At 52.1% G+C, this 17,730-nt stretch overlaps 1 protein-coding gene across 1 annotated transcript; it reads left to right on the forward strand.

Annotated features, from left to right (window-relative positions):
* The first annotated feature begins 547 nt into the window (after positions 1-547).
* On the forward strand, positions 548-12,902 carry MFSD11 (major facilitator superfamily domain containing 11). The gene is made up of 13 exons (XM_070395526.1): positions 548-997; positions 1,497-1,552; positions 3,119-3,226; positions 4,073-4,152; positions 4,258-4,354; positions 5,087-5,145; positions 5,627-5,771; positions 6,653-6,693; positions 8,254-8,319; positions 9,771-9,896; positions 10,625-10,799; positions 11,384-11,519; positions 12,249-12,902. The coding sequence occupies exons 1-13, from the start codon at positions 902-904 to the stop codon at positions 12,411-12,413; spliced, it is 1,350 nt and encodes a 449-aa protein (XP_070251627.1). The 5' UTR covers positions 548-901; the 3' UTR covers positions 12,414-12,902.
* The last annotated feature ends 4,828 nt before the right edge of the window (positions 12,903-17,730 follow it).

Below are 17,730 nucleotides of genomic sequence, written 5' to 3' on the forward strand. Positions count from 1 at the left end.
TCCCGCAACGTCCCTGCCGCGTGCGCCGGCCCTGCCCGGCGCGCCTGCGCAGAGCCCGGAAAAGCGCGGAGTCACTGCAGCTGGGAGGGGGGAGTGGCTTCGGCCGGCAGTTGGAAAGCCCGCGAAACGCTTCTTCCGGCGGGGCGCTCCGGGGCAGGAGGAAGAGGAGGTGCTCCCCTCCGGGGCTCCGCCTTCTTTTCCGTGCCAGTATCCGAGTTCCACGCTGCTTTCCGGCTTAGGCCTCAGCCCCGCCTCTGTCGGAGTGCCTACTCCTTCCCCCATTTGTGTCTCTGTGTTCCCAGCTGCCCCTGACCCCGCTATGTGGTCCCAGGTCTCCTCCCGCAATTCTCCGCCCTTCCGCTGGGTTCCGCTTTCAGCCCCGCCTTAGACGGCCACCGCGGGCCGGGCCCCGCTCACTTCGGGGGCAGGGAGGTCTCGCGAGGCGCCTGTCATTCCCGGGCGGCGCGGGACTACATTTCCCAGCGAGCTGAGCGGCCGGCCCCACGGCTGCGGTCAGGTGACCGGGTCGCCTGACCTCCACTGAGTCAGGGCCCGGCGGGCGGGCGGGGCCGAGCCGGCTCTGCTGCTCTCCTTGGCTCCTAATCCCCCGGCGGGCCCCTCCACCCGGGGCGACAGCTTTCTTGGCGCTTCGCCGGGTGTTGGGCTCTTCCCTCCTAGCGTCGCGCCCTAGGAATGTCCTAACGGTGCCCGTGGGGAGAGCTTCACCCTACGCCCGGGACTCGGATGCGCGAACTGGAAGGGGACCGCCTGGCTGCCTTGCTCCGGACCTGCCTCCTCTCACCGCCTCTTCGTCCCCCAGGCGTGGCAGTGGGTTCGCCCCGAGGACAGCTGACTGCCCTGGGCCGCTGCCGCGGCGGACCTCCGGCAGGGTGGAGCCAAAATGTCCCCGGAATCTAAAAAGCTTTTCAACATCGTCGTTTTAGGAGTTGCCTTTATGTTTATGTTCACCGCCTTTCAAACTTGTGGGAATGTGGCGGTGAGTTGGGGTCTGCGGTCCCTCCTTTGAAGTGCCTCCTAGAAATGACGATACGCGTTCATCGCAGCTAAGAGCGCGCTGAAACCGCGCCTTTCATGTTGTCAGCCTTCCTCGTTGTTTCTTAACGATTAGGATAGGTTTCATGCATCAGACATTTCTCCCGAACGTATGGGGATGTGCAGCATGGCCGCTGGTTTCTCTGAGTTGACTTGGGGTGTGCCTGTTGACTGTTTATTGTACTTCTTGTCTGCGTTAAGGTCTGCATTGTACGCGGAGAGTTCAGCCATGGTGTCCGCAGGGCCCCTCCCCCTCCCCCGCCCCCGCGCTTCCCTGCCGTTGGCTTATCTGCTGTTCTGTAATCCTTTTTCTTCTCTCACTTTCAGTGCTCAGTGTTGAGCATCTCCCATTTTTACTTTATTCCCAGTACTCGGAGGCTTTCCAGGGGAGAGAGGGGTTGCAAAAACGTTCGTTTTGTTCACTGGTTTTGTCTTTCACACAGCAAACTGTCATCAGGAGTTTAAACAGCACCGACTTCCACGGCAGTGGCTACACCAGGTATGGTTCTGTGCCATTGGTTTTGCGTCACACGTCCCGGGGGGCGGGGGGGCTGCTTAAATCCACACCAAAACCACGGGCACTAAGTACCGTGAGTTAGTTAGTAGTGGCTGCGTTTTTCTTCCCTGTGTCTAGACTTTTGGGAGAACATCCTTGAACAGAGGTGATGAGTTTAGGTTCCCTGTAGAATTAGACACCAGGTTTGAACGCCTGGCTTCCTGGCTGAATTGCTGCATTGTCTTAGGCAAGTTGCTTGGCGGAGCCGGGTTTCCTGGCTCAGCCAACGCCTGCGAAGCGCTTGGCGCGGGACCTGGCATTTAATGGGCACTCCAGTCTTGTCGTCTTACATCTTCCCAGTCTTACAGCAGCGGCTGTTTTATAGGACTCTTGAAACACTTGGTCTTCCTGCTTTTGCAATTTCGTGAGGCTGCATGGGCTGTCATCAGGAGCTGTTAGGTTTTTATGAAGGTGTTGAGGCCCAGTTTTGCACTCGGTGAAAATGAGTGGAAAGACCTGCATAAGTCCCCAGTGCACTGTGCCTGGAGCTGGGAACGTAACCTGCGCATGTAGCCACACACGGACAGGTCTCCTCATTTCTCCATCCTTAGGTATCAGGTTGTGGCCAATACCCGTCTTGAGGGCAGCTCGCCCCACCCCCACCCCGTCTTATTTGGTTATCACCTAGCCTAAGCCTGACCTTGTATATGATATATGAGAGTAAAGGGATATTTATGCCCATATTTTTCTAAAGGATTCCCATAACATTTTGTAGTGCTTTGTATTCATGCGTATTCTACAGAACAAGGGAAAGGACATTTGATAGTTGAGAGATTCATAAAAGCCAAAGGATAATTTACTATGGGTTTATAAGTAGTAAATAAATTCAGGGCCTTTGAAATGGTTTTAGTCACACTTTGTCCCAAGATATGCGTACTAGTAAGGCTGGGTCTCTAGTAGCTGAACAGTGTTCAATGAGACCATTAGGTTGAGCTACATGGACTCTGGCTTAAGGACTCGGCCTGTTATTTATAGCAGCGAGGTCACACGCACTTGCCAGGAGTTGTAGGCTGAGTCTGCAGAGCAGACTGGTTGCCTGGGGCCTCGAGAGTCACATGACCAGGTACGGGATGTGGGCTCCCCCCGTCACCAGGCGCCCAGGTGGACGCTGGACAGGTCACTTAGCCCTTCTGTGCTTCAGTTTTCTTTGTAAAATGAGGACGTTAGCAATACCTTCTCCCCAGAGCTGTTAGGATTAAGAGCAAAAACATGTAGAAGGTACTTGGCCTAGTGCCTGCTCCATGTGATGTGTTCGCTGTTGTTATAATTGACCAGGACACCGAAAACCATATCGTCCAGGGCACACTTCCTCAAAGGAACATCGGATGAGACTTCAGTATCTTGTGCATGTGAAAACTTTAACATGGCGTTCAGTTTAAGGATATAATTGTACACGCCGCCTATCGAATGGGGATGTTGATTGTAAAACGTCTATAGACTAAGGAAACTCAAAAAGCGGACTTTTAAGACAGCTTGGCGTGGTTTTGTTTTTGTGCGTTATGTGTACAGCATGGCGATTATTTATGGCGTGTTCTCCGCTTCCAATCTGATCACGCCGTCCGTGGTTGCCATCGTAGGACCTCAACTCTCCATGTTCGCTAGTGGTTTGTTTTACAGGTGAGTCGGGTACTTTTCTTCCTTTCATTTTACTGAGAACACCTTCAGCGTCGCTCAGGCACATAGCGAACTTGTAACAGGAACCTGCGGCCGTGGATTGACTAGAATAGATGAAGACCATGTTTTAGGGATTTGGCTGTCTTCTTTGTGCTCAGGGATACCACATTGTTTTAGTATGATTGGTCATGTGTATACTTGCTTTTGTTTTACTCTTAATGAAAGTAGCATTCAAAAATCTCTTTCCACAAGAGTTGAAAAGAATTCCCCATGAAATAAGCTTATTTGATATCAAGTTGATTAACAGGATTTCAAATGAAAGAACCAAACTTTCCTGTGGGCTGTGGAGCTACAATCCCATCACGGGCTAAGCAATTGGCAAAGACTGGCTGCACACCATCATTCAGTGTCTGATTTTACACATTTGAGCCAGTAAATTAAGAAATGAGCAGGTCACATCTGTCCCTTTTTATTGTTTTGTTTTCAATACTGGAGGTGTCCTTTACAGGTTGAGTTTAATTTTTTAAACTATGTTTTTATTGATTTTTAGAGAGGAAAGGAGAGGGAGAGAGAGAGAGAGAAACATCAATGATGAGAGAGAATTATTGATCCGCTGCCCTCTGCATGCCCCCCACTGGGGATGGAGCCCGTCACCCTAGGCCTGTGCCCTGACCAGGAATCGAACCCGTGGCCTCCTGGTTCATAGGCCGACGCTCAACCACTGAGCCACACCGGCCAGGCTACCGGTTGCATTTTAAAAGAGGACCCTCAGAACTGACTCCTAGAAGGCACAATGGCGTCCTGTGTCAGGTGTGGTTTGACATAATCCGTTGACCTGTTATATTTTAGCATGTACATTGCCGTTTTTATCCAGCCTTTCACGTGGTCCTTCTACACAGCCTCTGTTTTCCTCGGCGTGGCAGCTGCGGGTGAGCATTGGGGTGTTTGTCTTCCTCGTTTCCCGGGGCTCACCTAAGAGTAGCATTGAAGCCGCATGGTTTCACGCCCCGATAACCGTTTGGCTTGAATTGCAGTGCTGTGGACGGCCCAGGGGAACTGCCTGACAATCAATTCCGATGAGCACACTATTGGGAGGAACAGTGGCATCTTCTGGGCGCTCTTACAGTCTAGGTAACGATCCTTCGGAGCTCAGCCTTCCCTGGCATTTCTCGTCACATAGTGTTAGAGCTTTGTTGTGTTGAAAACGCAGATTTCCCCACGTTGTATGGCTTAAGTTCCTAGCTGCACGCGGGTGAAAAAAAATCATAGAATTACTTCAAATGCATGGACCGACCTAAAATGCATTGGAAGTCTTGGCTTGTAAATAGAAACTGATATTAACCCTAATATGTTTAGCGTTGGCTATCCTTCAGGTACTATGGGGATCTTACTTAACTTTAATAAACCTCATGAGATAACACACCGGTGAGAAAACAGGCTGCAAAGTTAAGTATCTGATCTGGTTCAAACCATCATTCTCTGGACTCCAAAGGCCATGTCCTTCCGACCAAGCTACACTGGCAGGTAGCTCTTAACAAAGACGTATTTAAATTCAGAAGTCAGACTGAGTCGCGTCCGGAGTGCCAACAAGCTATCACATGCCTTCGTGTGAGTCAGGACTTCTCGAAGGCGGTGCTGAGTCAGGTGCCGGCCCGTGGAGCGGGGCCCAGCTCCGTCTGGGTCAGTTGTTTTTCAGAGTTGGGGTGGGGTGGACACTTTCAGAGGATCTAGGGCAGGTAGACGCTTTTACAATTGTGGACGCTTTCTGCTTTTTCTCTTTTTAACAAGTAATGGGAACATGGTTTAAAAGGCTAGACGTATGAAAATAATTTTCCAACATTCTTTCCTTTTTTTTAACCCCAGCTTGTTCTTTGGAAACCTCTACATATATTTTGCTTGGCAAGGGAAAACTCAGATATCAGGTTTGTTTTACTCATTTTGCTTTATTCAGCTATATATGTGCAAAACAATGGCAGTTTCACAGAATTACCCAGGGTTGCTTTGTTCAAAATTGTTCTGATGGACCGTGGTACCTAAGGCCTCTCAGATTTTAGCTTTTGGTGACTTTTTCCCTTGGATTATATTATTACGCTAGGATTATAGCTAATGGCTGCGAATGGCACCTGCAGGTGTGGGAGGGGGTTATGCTGTGAATGACGATATGCGTCAGTTGTCAGACTTTTGAATTCTTAATTGTTGTGTCTATATGCTTCTTTGATGCAAAGGATCTGATTAAGTTCTTGTACTTTTTTTTTTTTTTTGCTGATTAGTATTTCTGTAACTGAAAAAGCAAAGGTGGAGATGCCCTGTGTTACTGACGCAGTAAAGTACAAGTTGAATGCGGAAGTGTCGCGATGGTTATAAACAGGCCCGAGACGTCTGCTTTCTCCTCCTTCCCCGCAGAGAGTGACCGGAGGACAGTGTTCATCGCCCTGACAGTGATCAGCCTGCTGGGGACCGTGCTCTTCTTCCTCATCCGGAAGCCGGAATCCGAGAGCATCCTGGGAGAAGATGACCTTTCTGATGACCAGGACCTGGAAGTCAGCGGGTGAGACGCCGGGCCCGACCCTCTCCGCTCGAACACACATTTTGAGTCGATCGAGTCTAGAGGCTACCAGCCTTCTTACAGCCCCACTGACACCCGATGCCGGGCAGGCAGGAGGGGAAAGTTTTAAAGGACGTACCGGGAGGGAGGAGGGCTCGGGTGGGAGGTGGCGTTGCCCCACCCCATGCCTACAGGACCTGGGGTTATTTCAGAATTCTTTTTTTTTTTTTTTAAATATATTTTATTGATTTTTTACAGAGAGGAAGGAAGAGAGATAGAGAGTTAGAAACATCGATGAGAGAGAAACATCGATCAGCTGCCTCCTGCACATCTCCCACGGGGGATGTGCCCGCAACCCAGGTACATGCCCTTGACCGGAATCGAACCTGGGACCCTTCAGTCCGCAGGCCGACGCTCTATCCACTGAGCCAAACCGGTTTCGGCTTATTTCAGAATTCTTGTACTACACCTGGCCCGCACTTTTTATTGTTTTTGGCCACATTTTTAATCAGTCAATTATACTGCACCCAACCGTGAACCCAGATGGCGGGAGGTGTTGCTTTTGAAGCGTTTTAACGCTGAAGAACTTACTCTTTACACAGTAGGAGTGGCGGGAAGTTGAGCTAGCACACATGGTTTTCACGGGGTGAAAATAGCAGGCTGAGCCGTCACGTCTGAAATACAGAATTCTGTTCCTGGTCAATACCATCAAGAGCCACCGGGTGGCGCCAGGCCAGCTGCTGGGCAAGGCCAGCCTCCTGGAGCAGGGAGCACTGAGGCGCTGGGGTCCTGGCCCTGACCAGCTTCAGTGGAAAGTTCTCTTTTGTTCTCTCTTCAGTTTTCAGGGGATAAAACTCTTATTTCCTTTCTTTTTCTTTTCCCAGGTCTTCCCGGAGCAACCTGACCAAGGCCGTAGATGCGTTCAGTAAGTTTTCTGTGGCTGAAGTACAAGAACTGATTGTCTAGGAACCACATCAGCGCGTGCCTCTCCCTCTCCCGTGGTAACTGGGTGACGGCACCCGGTGTTTCCATGCTTCCGGGGCTGCCGCTCTGAAGGCATGAGTCTTCTCCACAAACACCTCTGGGACGGGGTGTGAAGGATGGCGGGGATCCCACAACCTCACCCGAGCGGGGGTGTGAAGGAGGCGCGGGGGGCGGGGGTGGCAGGGAACCCGGGAATTGGGGGTTTATGGGAGAAAGTGAGGACACAGGCCATCTCTGCAGGCATCCCTCACCTCTCAGAGCGGGGCCGGAGCGCCGGGGACCGAGGGGTTCGTAAGGACAGCCCCTCGCGTCTGTCTGGCTCTTCCTGGCTAACCCTCGTGTTTCATTTTATTCTCACAATCCCAAGGCTTGTATAACATGTATGATACGACCTGTAGATGTGACCTATCCTTATCTCCGTTTAATAGAAGAGAAAACGGAGGGTCTTGGGTTCGATTCCTGGTCAAGGGCATGTACCTGGATTGCAGGTTTTGATCCCCGGCCCCTGTCAGGGCGTGTGGGAGGCAACTAGTCGGTGTGTTTCTCTCACATTGATGTATCCCTCCCTCCCTTTCTCCCTTCCACTGTCCCTTAAAAAAAAAATCCTCAGGTGAAGATTAACAACAAAAATACAGTTTTTAGAAATGCATTTTCCATTGCATATTTTAACTAATTTGAGCAGCATGAAAACAAACATTAAAGCGAGTGTAAGCAAGTGCGGAGCTAGTTTACCCTCAGATCCGAGCGAGCAGCTCAGGAAGTGTGTTCAGCGGCCGCGTGGTCAGCAGGGCCCGGTGATTCCCATCTGAGTCAGCCTTAAAGCTGCTCCGGACACTCATTCCTTTGGGAAGTGAGCACTGTGCCAGCTGTTGACTCCCTTAAAGACCTAACCTTTCAACACGACTTAGAATGTTCTGTTGTTTGTTTGATTCCATTTTCTCCATTTCATTTTTTTTTTTAAATTAGAGCTGGAGAATGCATTGGGGAAAACACGCCTCTAGAATATATTTGAGCAGTTGAAAGGAGCATTTTATTTATAGAGCAAGTAGTTCATACCGTAAGCTTTTTGTTTGTTCGTTTGTTAATCCTCACTGGATATTTTTTGAATTGATTTTTCAGAGAGAGTGGAAGGGAGAGGGGGGAGACAGAGAGAAACATTGATGTGAAAAAGACACATTGATTGGTTGCTTCCCCCTGCACGTGCCCGACTAGGGCCAGGGATGGAGCCTGCAACCGAGGTACGTGCCCTCGACTGGAATTGAACCGGCAACCCTTCAGTCCCAGGGCCGATGCTCTAGCCACTGAGCAACCAACCGGCCAGGGCCAGCCCTTAAGCATTTCAGTCTGAAATGTGGGTCACCGAGCTCTGTCCCAGTGTATTTGTTCACTGGCATTATTGACCAAGGGGTGTTTCGGTGAACAGATGTTTTAGAATGTTTGTTCGATTAGTTGAAATTAAGTACCAGATTCTTTTCTTTCTTTCTTTTTTTTTTTTTTACAGAAAAGTCTCTTAAATTGTGTGTCACCAAGGAGATGCTCCTTCTCAGCATTACAACCGCCTATACAGGTGAGCACTTATCAGGGAGTAAGTGCCTTGATTTTGGTTTGTTTTCTGTTGCCGAGTAATGGCAGCCGCCACCACGTCATGCTTTCTCACAGTTCTGCGCACCTACTGGGCTCAGCGGAGGGGTGCTGGTGATGGTCCCAGTGGGGGTCCCTTGTGGGTGCTGTTAGAGGGCAGCTGGGCTAGAACATTCCAGATGGTTTCATTGGCTTTCGGAAGGGTCAGATCCAGGCTGGGTCTCTGCCTCTCCAGGTGTGCCTGCCAGCTGCAGGACCTCCCACGTGACCCCCTCCCCCCCTCCCTGCAGGATGCCAGGCTTCTTAGTGGCGCGGGCTCCAAAAGGGGCAGAAGGAGAAAGGACCAGACCCTGAAGCTAGCCTGGCCCCTGCCAGCGTCACCTCCACAGCACACAGGGCCAGCCACGTGCAGTGTGGACGATTCTACACGCGGGCTTGTATCCGGGGGCACGGGTCATCCCAAGCAGTGATTGTAGGGCAGAGTGGACACTATAGGAAACGACAGAGTAAACCTTTGTGGTTTTGTATGGATTAAGGTCATTTCTTTTTTTTTTTAATATGATTTTTTATTGATTACAGGGAGAGGGATAGAGGGATAGAAACATCAATGATGAGAGAGAATCATTGATTAGCTGCCTTCTGCAGGCCCCACACTGGGTATCAAACCCACAACCCAGACAGGTGCCCTGACTGGGAATCTAACTGTGATCTGGTTCGTAGGTCAATGCTCAACCTCTGAGCCACGCCCGCTGGGCATTAAGAGAATTTCTAATGAAAAGGAATGAGTCTGGTGGCTAATGCTGGTCACGTGATGTGATAATGGGTGGAGTGCTCTTACGGCTTAAGAATGACAGGAAACTCATTTCCTCCCAAAAGGGCTGGAATGCGTCAGTTGTTACTTTTGCCCTTATCTGCCTCATGGGTATAAATATCTGTTTAGGAGAAAAAGTAACCGTCTTTAAAATTCAGTTAAGGTTTGTATCTTTGAGGAATCAGGTCTTCGGCTGATCTGCCCTAATTTTTACCCTTTTCACGGTTTCCTGGGTAAAAGGGATTTAATTAAAAGGTTATTGTGCAATAGCACCTACTAGTTTTCCAACTGTATCACCTCTTCCCTTGGGAAGCTATTATATAGTATGTGAGTTCTATCCTCTGCCCACCCCGCCCCTATACACACGCAGTGACCGTTTTGAACATAAGCACATCTTTGCTCCTCTGAGTTGTGTATTTTTATCTGAAATATGTGCCATCTGCCGTCGTGGGGCCAATTCCATTTCATGATGAACGTACTCTCTGCTTGGGAGGAACATTTCAGGCTGAACGAGTTTTTGTTGCTTGTGTGTTTGGTATGTGCACTTCTCAGACACTCCTAGGCACAGAGGAGAGCTGGGGAGGGGCAGGTGTGAGTGTCTAACTGAAACCCGATTGTTCCGGAAGGTCTGGAACTGACGTTCTTCTCCGGGGTGTATGGCACCTGCATCGGCGCCGTCAATAAGTTCGGAGCGGAAGAGAAGAGCCTCATCGGGCTCTCCGGCATTTTCATCGGCATCGGGGAAATCCTTGGTGAGTGAGGGAAAAACGTTTTGCATGAAATCTGTTAAGTTATGGTTGAAACTTTAAGTGTACTTTGCCTCTCTCTGTTCTTGAATTTCTATTTCCCTGTTTATTTTTCCCCAAATGGGCAGGTCTTTGTTTTTTTTTATTATCACTGTTGTAAGGTAACTAAGTTACGAGACATTTGCCAAATAATTCAGAGACAAACCCATAAGTAGGAAAACACGGGGTCTCTGGAGATGCTCAGTGAGGTGTCTGGGAATCCCCGACTTTCTTGTTCTCTGTCTGACGCCAGCTGGGGTCCCCCCTCCCCCCACCCGGTTCTGATAGTCCCCAGGGTCAAGGGCGTCGGCCCTGACCTCAGACCCAGGAGGAAGCCCTGGTCCCCAGTCTGCCCGCACTGCTCACTGGATTTCATTTCTTTCTTTTTTTTTCAGATCATTATTTTGATTTCTTTTTTAAAAAAAATATATTTTATTGATTTTTTACAGAGAGGAAGAGAGAAAGATAGAAAGTTAGAAACATCGATGAGAGAGAAACATCGATCAGCTGCCTCCTGCACATCTCCCACTGGGGATGTGTCCGCAACCCAGGTACATGCCCTTGACTGGAATCGAACCTGGGACCCTTCAGTCCGCAGGCCGACGCTCTATCCACTGAGCCAAACCGGTTTCGGCTATTTTGATTTCTTAACCTCACCTTGGGTCATTCTGTTCTCGGTTTCATTGACTTTATAGGTGGGAGCCTCTTCGGCCTCCTGAGCAAGAATAATCGTTTCGGGAGAAACCCGGTTGTGCTGCTGGGCACCCTGGTGCACTTTGTAGCTTTTTACTTAATATTCCTCAACATGCCCGGGGACGCCCCGATCGCCCCCCTGGAGGGGACCGACAGCAGCGCTTACATCAAATCCAGGTGAGGCCACCTGCTTTCCCAGCAGTCGGGAGGGCGGGGGGTTATGGGGAGGTCTTCAAATCGGGGCAGTAATCCTCCTCTATAATGCGTTTATGGAGCCAGCGTGCGTTTAGGTGGAAATCCATAGAGAACCAGTTATTTCTGTAGTTGGTGCTAATCTTTTCCCACTGAGTCGTCTCGATCTAAGAAGAAGCACGGAGCATCCGGTGTGAATGTTGTGCCTCTGCTTTTCTGAGCAGTGAAATCGCTGGAAGTGAGGGCCTGGGGGAAGCGCAGCGAGGAGCAAGGGGTGGCCATGCAGCTGGGCAGGGCGGCCGGTCCTTTACCGACATTTTGTCCAGAGCCACAGCCTCGGGGCGGTCCTGCCCCAAACACTTGGCAGCCCTGAGTTGGCTGGACTGTGAACATGAGTGCCCTGGAGCATACATTCTTCCTTTGAAAACTCCAGGGTTTACTCGCTCTTGTTTCACAGTGTTGGAAGCTTGGGAGGGAAAATGCTTTTGTGGGTGAGCTGCTTCCACCTTTGAAATGGCTCTAGCAGATATTGTTGATGCTCGTTCTAAATTAATGTTTCTGTTACTCAGCAAAGAAGTGGCCATCTTCTGCAGTTTCCTGCTGGGCCTGGGAGACAGCTGCTTCAACACGCAGCTGCTCAGCATGCTGGGCTTCCTCTACTCCGAGGACAGCGCCCCCGCCTTCGCCGTCTTTAAGTTTGTCCAGGTACCGCGGCTGCAGGTTGTGCAGCCTTTGTTTTAGTGCTTTAACTATTTTCTTTTTTTTTAAAATATGTATTTATTGATTTCAAAGAGGAAGGGAGCGGGAGAGAAATAGAAACATCAGTTAGGAGAATCATTGACCGGCTGCCTCCTGCACACCCCCTACTGGGGGTCCAGCCGGAAACCCCCGGCATGTGCCCTTGACCAGGAATTAAACCGTGACCTCCTGGTTCATAGGTCAATGCTCAGCCACGGAGCCACGCTGGCTGGGCTAACTTTGTTTCTTATAATGTATCTCTGACGAGCAGTGGGGACATCTGCTAACGGGGTTTGTGAATAGAATTAGGAAGCAATGCCAGAGTGTGACCCTCCTTCCCCCCTCATGTGAGAGAGCTTATGTTCTGGTCTCTAGTTCAGGTAGAGCCTGCCTTAGACACCTGGATTCACGCGCAGTGTAGCCAGTCCTGGCTGTCTGCACATGACTGCTCCGGTTTTCCGCCAGTTGCTGTTTTAAAGAACAGAGACTGTAGCTCACTCGATGGTCACCCGCTCTGGACGGGAGTCTCTGGTGCATGTTTGTGAGCAGGTGACGGGCAGACCTCTGTCGAGAGCACGGAGAGCTCTGCCAGTCGTGGAAAGCCGTGGGCCTGCACGTGGGGGTTCGGGGGTCGGGGGGCTCGCTGTGAGCTCGGGCCACCGCGTGCATGTTGTGACCCGTCTTCCTTCTTCCTAGTCCATCTGTGCAGCCGTGGCGTTTTTCTACAGTAACTACCTTCTCCTCCACTGGCAACTCCTGCTCATGGTGATCTTCGGGTTTTTCGGAACCGTGTCCTTCTTCGCGGTGGAGTGGGAAGCCGCCGCCATCGTGGCCCGGGGCTCTGACTACCGAAGTATCTGATCCAGGGAGGCCGCGAGGAGGGAGGTCGAGCGAGGAGGGAGGCCGAGCCTCCGCAGCAGCCGGCACAGCGGAAGGACGGAGCCTGTGGCAGGGCCACCTTCACTCCCGCGGCGGGCGGTGCTCAGTGTGGGAAAATGAAAGACGCGGGCCTGCCGGGCGTGCCAGCGCCGGACCCGAGTTCACAGACGTTCACTCTCTAACGTGGGCGGAAGAAGGGAAGCTTGTTCTGCCGATTATAGTTGTTTAAAGATGTTGTTTTTCAATCCGTCTACCGCAGGTTCTTTATAATCATGTTACCAAATGTACATGTTTTCCTCTCCCTCCTGTTTCCTGGAAAGATCTTGCCTCGATTCAAAGCACTAGGCCACATGTCACGTGGAGACTCGCTGGGCCGGGGGGATGTGCCGCTGCGGAGTGACGGGGGAGCATACGCTGCCCCACTTGTGTGTCTGGGACGACATTGAAATAAATGGCAAGGTGCCGAAATGGGATCTCATCTTTGAAAGGATTTTGCACTTTCTTCCTCTTTAAACGTCTTGTTGGATACGTTTTCGTACCTCGCAGTTCATAGCGAGGAGTGCCTGGTGGCTGGTGCCCACTGGGCGGTGCCTCGTAGATGAACTGTGCCCCTGGCTGTTCTAGAAAAGCCCTAGTGGGAGGCTTCCCAGGATTCAGGGTTTGTGGGCGTTGGCGGGGGCCCCCTCCCCTGTGAAGAGTGACTGGACACGGGAAGAGCCTCTCCTTAGCTCTCGGAGCCCTCGGCTGCCCTGCATATCCTGTAGCCCAGCAAGGAGGTGTCTGCGGCCACGGCCACCGTGCCTGCTGGGCCTGGAGCCACACCCTGGGGGGTGGAAGGCCCCGAGGGAGGGAGCCGGGGGGCTCAAAGGGCAACTCTTTCCACGGGGTCTGTCTGACCGAGTTGGGCCTCGGAGACTGTGGCTCCCACGTTCACTCAGGCATCGGGATTATCAGTGTGGATGAGAAAGGGGCAGAGCTCTGGAGGCCATGTGCCGGCCTTCAAACTCAGAGACGTAAACATTCCTGACCACACGCCGGTCAGGGCAGGTAGTCCATCCCGGCCGGCAGCATCCTTGACGAAGGTCAACCTTGACCTTTGAAACTGTTGCCTTTGGCATCTGGGACAACGTACCTTGGGAGTGACAGGTGTGATCTTCGTTTCCAGACCCTGGAAGGCACACCCTCCCTCCGCACCAGAGCCCGAGCCGGGACCATGTGGTTGTCTTTTCCCCACAGCCCGTCTCCCCACAGCCCGTCTCCTGTGCCGTGAGTGTTCGCGTTCACTGCCCGCAGCCCCATGGGAGGAAGTGCGTGTCTCTCCCTTTCACTCTTTATCCAAGTCAGGGTTTCCCCGCTTTGCACTCTCACCCCTTAACCTGCCACCAGCGGATTGCATGTCTCCTCTGCTTCTTCCTTTTTTAACCTAAATGCTTCATTGTTTAAAGCGTTGCCCTCCTTCGAGTCTCCGTCTGAAGGAGGGGGCAGCGCTGCCGATCAGAGCATCGGCTCCGCCTGCTGAGCTTTGCTTCCTGGCAATCGTCGTCACTTTGGTTCCAAACGCTCAGAAATTCCCTTCCGTCCACGTCGTCATAACATCCCCGTCGCTGGATTCGCTTGAAAGCTTATGTCCGTGTCTGCACCTGCTGACAGCCACGCAGAGGCTCTTCCTGAGACCGGGAAGCCCCACCGGGAAGGAGGAGAGGGATGGGCTGTGGGGATTAGGAACCTGGAGCCGTCACCTGTGAAGGTCACAGGGATCCAGCAAAACCGAGGGTCCGCAGCGCTGCCCCCACAGCCGCCGACGGAGCTGAGGGCAACGCTGGTCCCTGATGTTCGATCACATCTCCCAGTTAAGCTGAGAGTAGGACCACAAGGGAGACATTGTTCAAGAGAAAACCCCCAGACCCCCAAATGGGGTCACTCCAGCTAATAGCCTGTGACCCCAAGCCTGGATTTAATACCTGCCCCCCTGCTTTCAGCCTCGCCCGGAGCATAATCACATGGCCTGGGAGTGTCCGCTCAGCACCAGTGAGATAGTCATGTGGGCCCTCTCTGCACCCCCATCGGCAAGAGGCAAGCTGCATGACAAAAATGTTGCCATCCCCGCAGCCCCCAAAGATGCCCTGTTCTAAGAATTCTTTCCTTTTGCTAGTTACTCCCCTGCCCCACCCTCTGTCTATAAAGACCTTCCATTTGTACGATCCCTCGACCCCTCAGAGCTCCTCGCTGTCGGATAGGATGCTGCCCGATGCATGAATCGCTTAAAACCAATCAGATCTCCCGATTTACTCGGTTGAATTTTGGTCTTTAACAGCCCCAATTCTGTGTGAACCGAGAAAGAGAAAAAGCTGATCAGTTTTAGAGACTTCAGATCCAAAAAAAGGCTCATTTGAGCATTTTTAAAAAAATTTCAATTCATAATCCTCCTTTTCCCTTCCCTTCCTGAAATTGTTTCAGTGTGGATTCATCAGTCTTCCTTGTTATATTCTAAGCCTGCTTGACTTTATGTTTTAATTGGTTTATTGCTCTCCATTTTACATGCTAAGAGGATCTTGGGGATCATTGTCACAGGAAGGGAAGCAAAGCCCTGGGCACAGAGGGGAAGGCAGGTGTGTCCTTCTCTCCTGTGTGCTCACAGGCATTTAAATAAATAGGAGCACAGCGCGTTCCCGTTCCCGTAGGGGCTGGGTCGGTCAGGCTTCGAAGGATGATGCTGTGGGGGAGCCTCGGGGCGGCCAGGCCCACAGCTCCCTGCGAGCTCCGGCCTACGGGACACATCTGTTTGGGGTCCAGCCCTTGCTTGGGACCGGATGTAATTGCCTTGGTAGCAGCCGACCCTTTAAAAAAAATATATGTTTTTATTTATTTCGGAGAAGGAGAGAAACATCAGTGATGAGAGAATCATTGATCAGCTGCCTTCTGCAGCCTGTAACCCGGGCAGGTGCCCTGACCGGGAATTGAACCGTGACCTCCTGGTTTATAGATGGACGCTCCACCAAAGTTGTAGGTTCGATTCCTGGTCAGAGGACATGCCTGGGTCGCCGGGGACTTGATCCCAGGTAGGGGGCATGCAGGAGGCAGCCAATCCATGTCAGGCTCTTACATCGATGTTTCTCTCCCTTTCCTCTCTCTCTCAAAATCAACTTAAAAATTTTTAAAAGGAGGAGCTGTATTAGAGATACTCTCATGACTGCCTCCGATAGATTGTCCTAAACAAGTACTTCTCTGCCCTGTTTGTTAGAATGTTACAGGCAATGGAACTTGGGGCCCCAGGAGGATTCCCCGCGGAGGGGAGTGAGGACACACTGCATCTGCCCATGGAATTGACGGACTTCGGTGCTGGGCCAGTAAACACTTATCTGTGAACGCAGATGGGCCTGGTTTCACTACCGCGTTCTCCCCAGCCCCGAGGACAGCTGCGGGCTGCTTTGCTCTCTGGCAGGTTAATCCCAGACTTGTAAACAGGCAGCGATTCCGGAGCCAAACCCAGAATAACCTGGGGAACTGTGGGCGTCAGCGCTGACTCACGGTGCATGGATGTTGGGATGAAGAGAGCGGAGGGGCCCTGGCCGATTTGGCTCAGTGGATAGAGCCTAGGCCTGCGGCCTGAAGGGTCCCCACTTCGATTCAGGTCAAGGGCCCATGCCCAGGTTGTGGGCTCAATCCCCAGTGGGGGGTGTGCAGGAGGCAGCCCATCGATGATTCTCTGTCATCATTGGTGTTTCTCTCTCCCTCTCCCTCTCTGAAAAAATAAAAATATATATACTTAAAAAAAAAAAAAGAGGGAGAGAGAGAGGAGGGCTCACACCGACATGACAAGATGAGCAAGACTGGGGTCTGCCCAGGAAAGAGGAGGGACGTACCCACGAACACGGGGCAGCACTCTAACCTCACCCAGCAGCCACCGCGGGAAGACACAAACCATCACCCAAGTTGAGAGCAAGTGGGGAAAACTGCAGCGAGGCCTCCGGAGGGCGAGCTGAGGTTGGGGCGAGCCCCCTCCTGGTTCCGGGGTCAGAGGCTCTCCTGACATAGGACAAGGCCTCGGGTTATATAACCCGACTTCGCAGAGCCCTTTCAAGTGCATTTTACTCAAGCCTCCCAAGAGAGCACAGAAGTTAGGAGAGGGATTAGCACCCCATCTAAGGCTCAGGACGGGAGCAGAGAAACGGGGAGGCGGCTCCGCCAGCTCAGAACAGCCTTCCCCGCACGCACGTGGCCCCGGGTGTCTCTGGCCACGGCCTTGGCCCAGGTGCCCCCTCGGTTGTTGGGCTGGGTAGGATTTTAGGCGTCGCATGGAGAGGCCGTGGAGTCTTTCCCTTGGATCTGGCCCAGGAGAAGTGAGTGCCGAGCACGCGGGCGGGGAGTGTATCCCATGGTGATGTTTGGCTGAAGGGCCGGTAGACTTCGGGATGTTCATCGGCCAAGAGGCGGGCAGGTGAGGGCGATTCAGAAGCATCCAGGAGGGAGTCCACTGTGGACGTGGCCGGTGCTGCTGGGCTTAGCCGGGGGCGGAGCCCAGAGCCGGGCAAGGTGGCCACAGGCCCCGCGTCTGCTGACTCAGCCTCGTTCATCCCTCTCTCCGGAATTACGTCTGTGCAGATTTTTTTTTTTTTTTTTTTTACCACTTGTGTCTGTTATTGGAAGCTGCCAGGTGTCCGCAGTAAAGCCAATTTAAACCCAGTCGAGCCTGCAAATAGGAACACTTAGCTGGGGAAGGAAAAGGATAGAGCCGCCGCTGCAGAAGGGCCTGTGTCCCCGGGGGTGAAGAGACAAAAATGACCTCGGGGCCTGCAGGGTGAATTTCATTTTACGCCAAGAAAAATGGGAGGCCCTGACCGGTGTGGCTCAGTGGATAGAGCATCAGCCTGCGGACTCAGGGGTCCCAGCTTCGATTCCGGTCGGGGGCATGTGCCTGGGTTGCGGGCACGTCCCAGGTGGGGAGTGTGCAGGAGGCAGCTGATGGATGTTTCTCTCTCATTGATGTTTCTAACTCTCTATCCCCCTCCCTTCCTCTCTGTAAAAAACCAATAAAATATATTAAAAAGAAAAATGGGAGGGGGGCTGGCTGGTGTTGCTCAGTGATTAGAGCACCCTCCCTTCGATCCCTCCCACCCCCTCCCTCCCTCCTGTCCACTCTCCCTGGAAAGCAATGGGGAAAATATCCTCAGGTGAAGATTAACACACACAAAAGATGAATGGGGAGGGTTCCCGCAGAATATTCATCAGCCCTCCAGGTGTGTGCTTTCAGGGTCACGGGCTCCACGGATTCGTCTCACTGAGTGGTCAGTGGCAGGCC

This window comes from Myotis yumanensis, unplaced genomic scaffold (genome assembly GCF_028538775.1).
Source record: "Myotis yumanensis isolate MYYU_CA2020_CCGP unplaced genomic scaffold, mMyoYum1.0.hap1 SCAF_16, whole genome shotgun sequence".
Classification (NCBI taxonomy): domain Eukaryota; kingdom Metazoa; phylum Chordata; class Mammalia; order Chiroptera; family Vespertilionidae; genus Myotis; species Myotis yumanensis.

Bases quoted from the DNA above. Each gene is read 5' to 3' on its own strand.
- MFSD11 (XM_070395526.1), top strand. From the start codon at position 902: ATGTCCCCGGAATCTAAAAAGCTTTTCAACATCGTCGTTTTAGGAGTT. The intron at 6,694-8,253 runs GTAAGTTTTCTG...TTTTTTTTACAG, and splicing joins CAAGGCCGTAGATGCGTTCA to AAAAGTCTCTTAAATTGTGT. The intron at 8,320-9,770 runs GTGAGCACTTAT...TTGTTCCGGAAG, and splicing joins CATTACAACCGCCTATACAG to GTCTGGAACTGACGTTCTTC.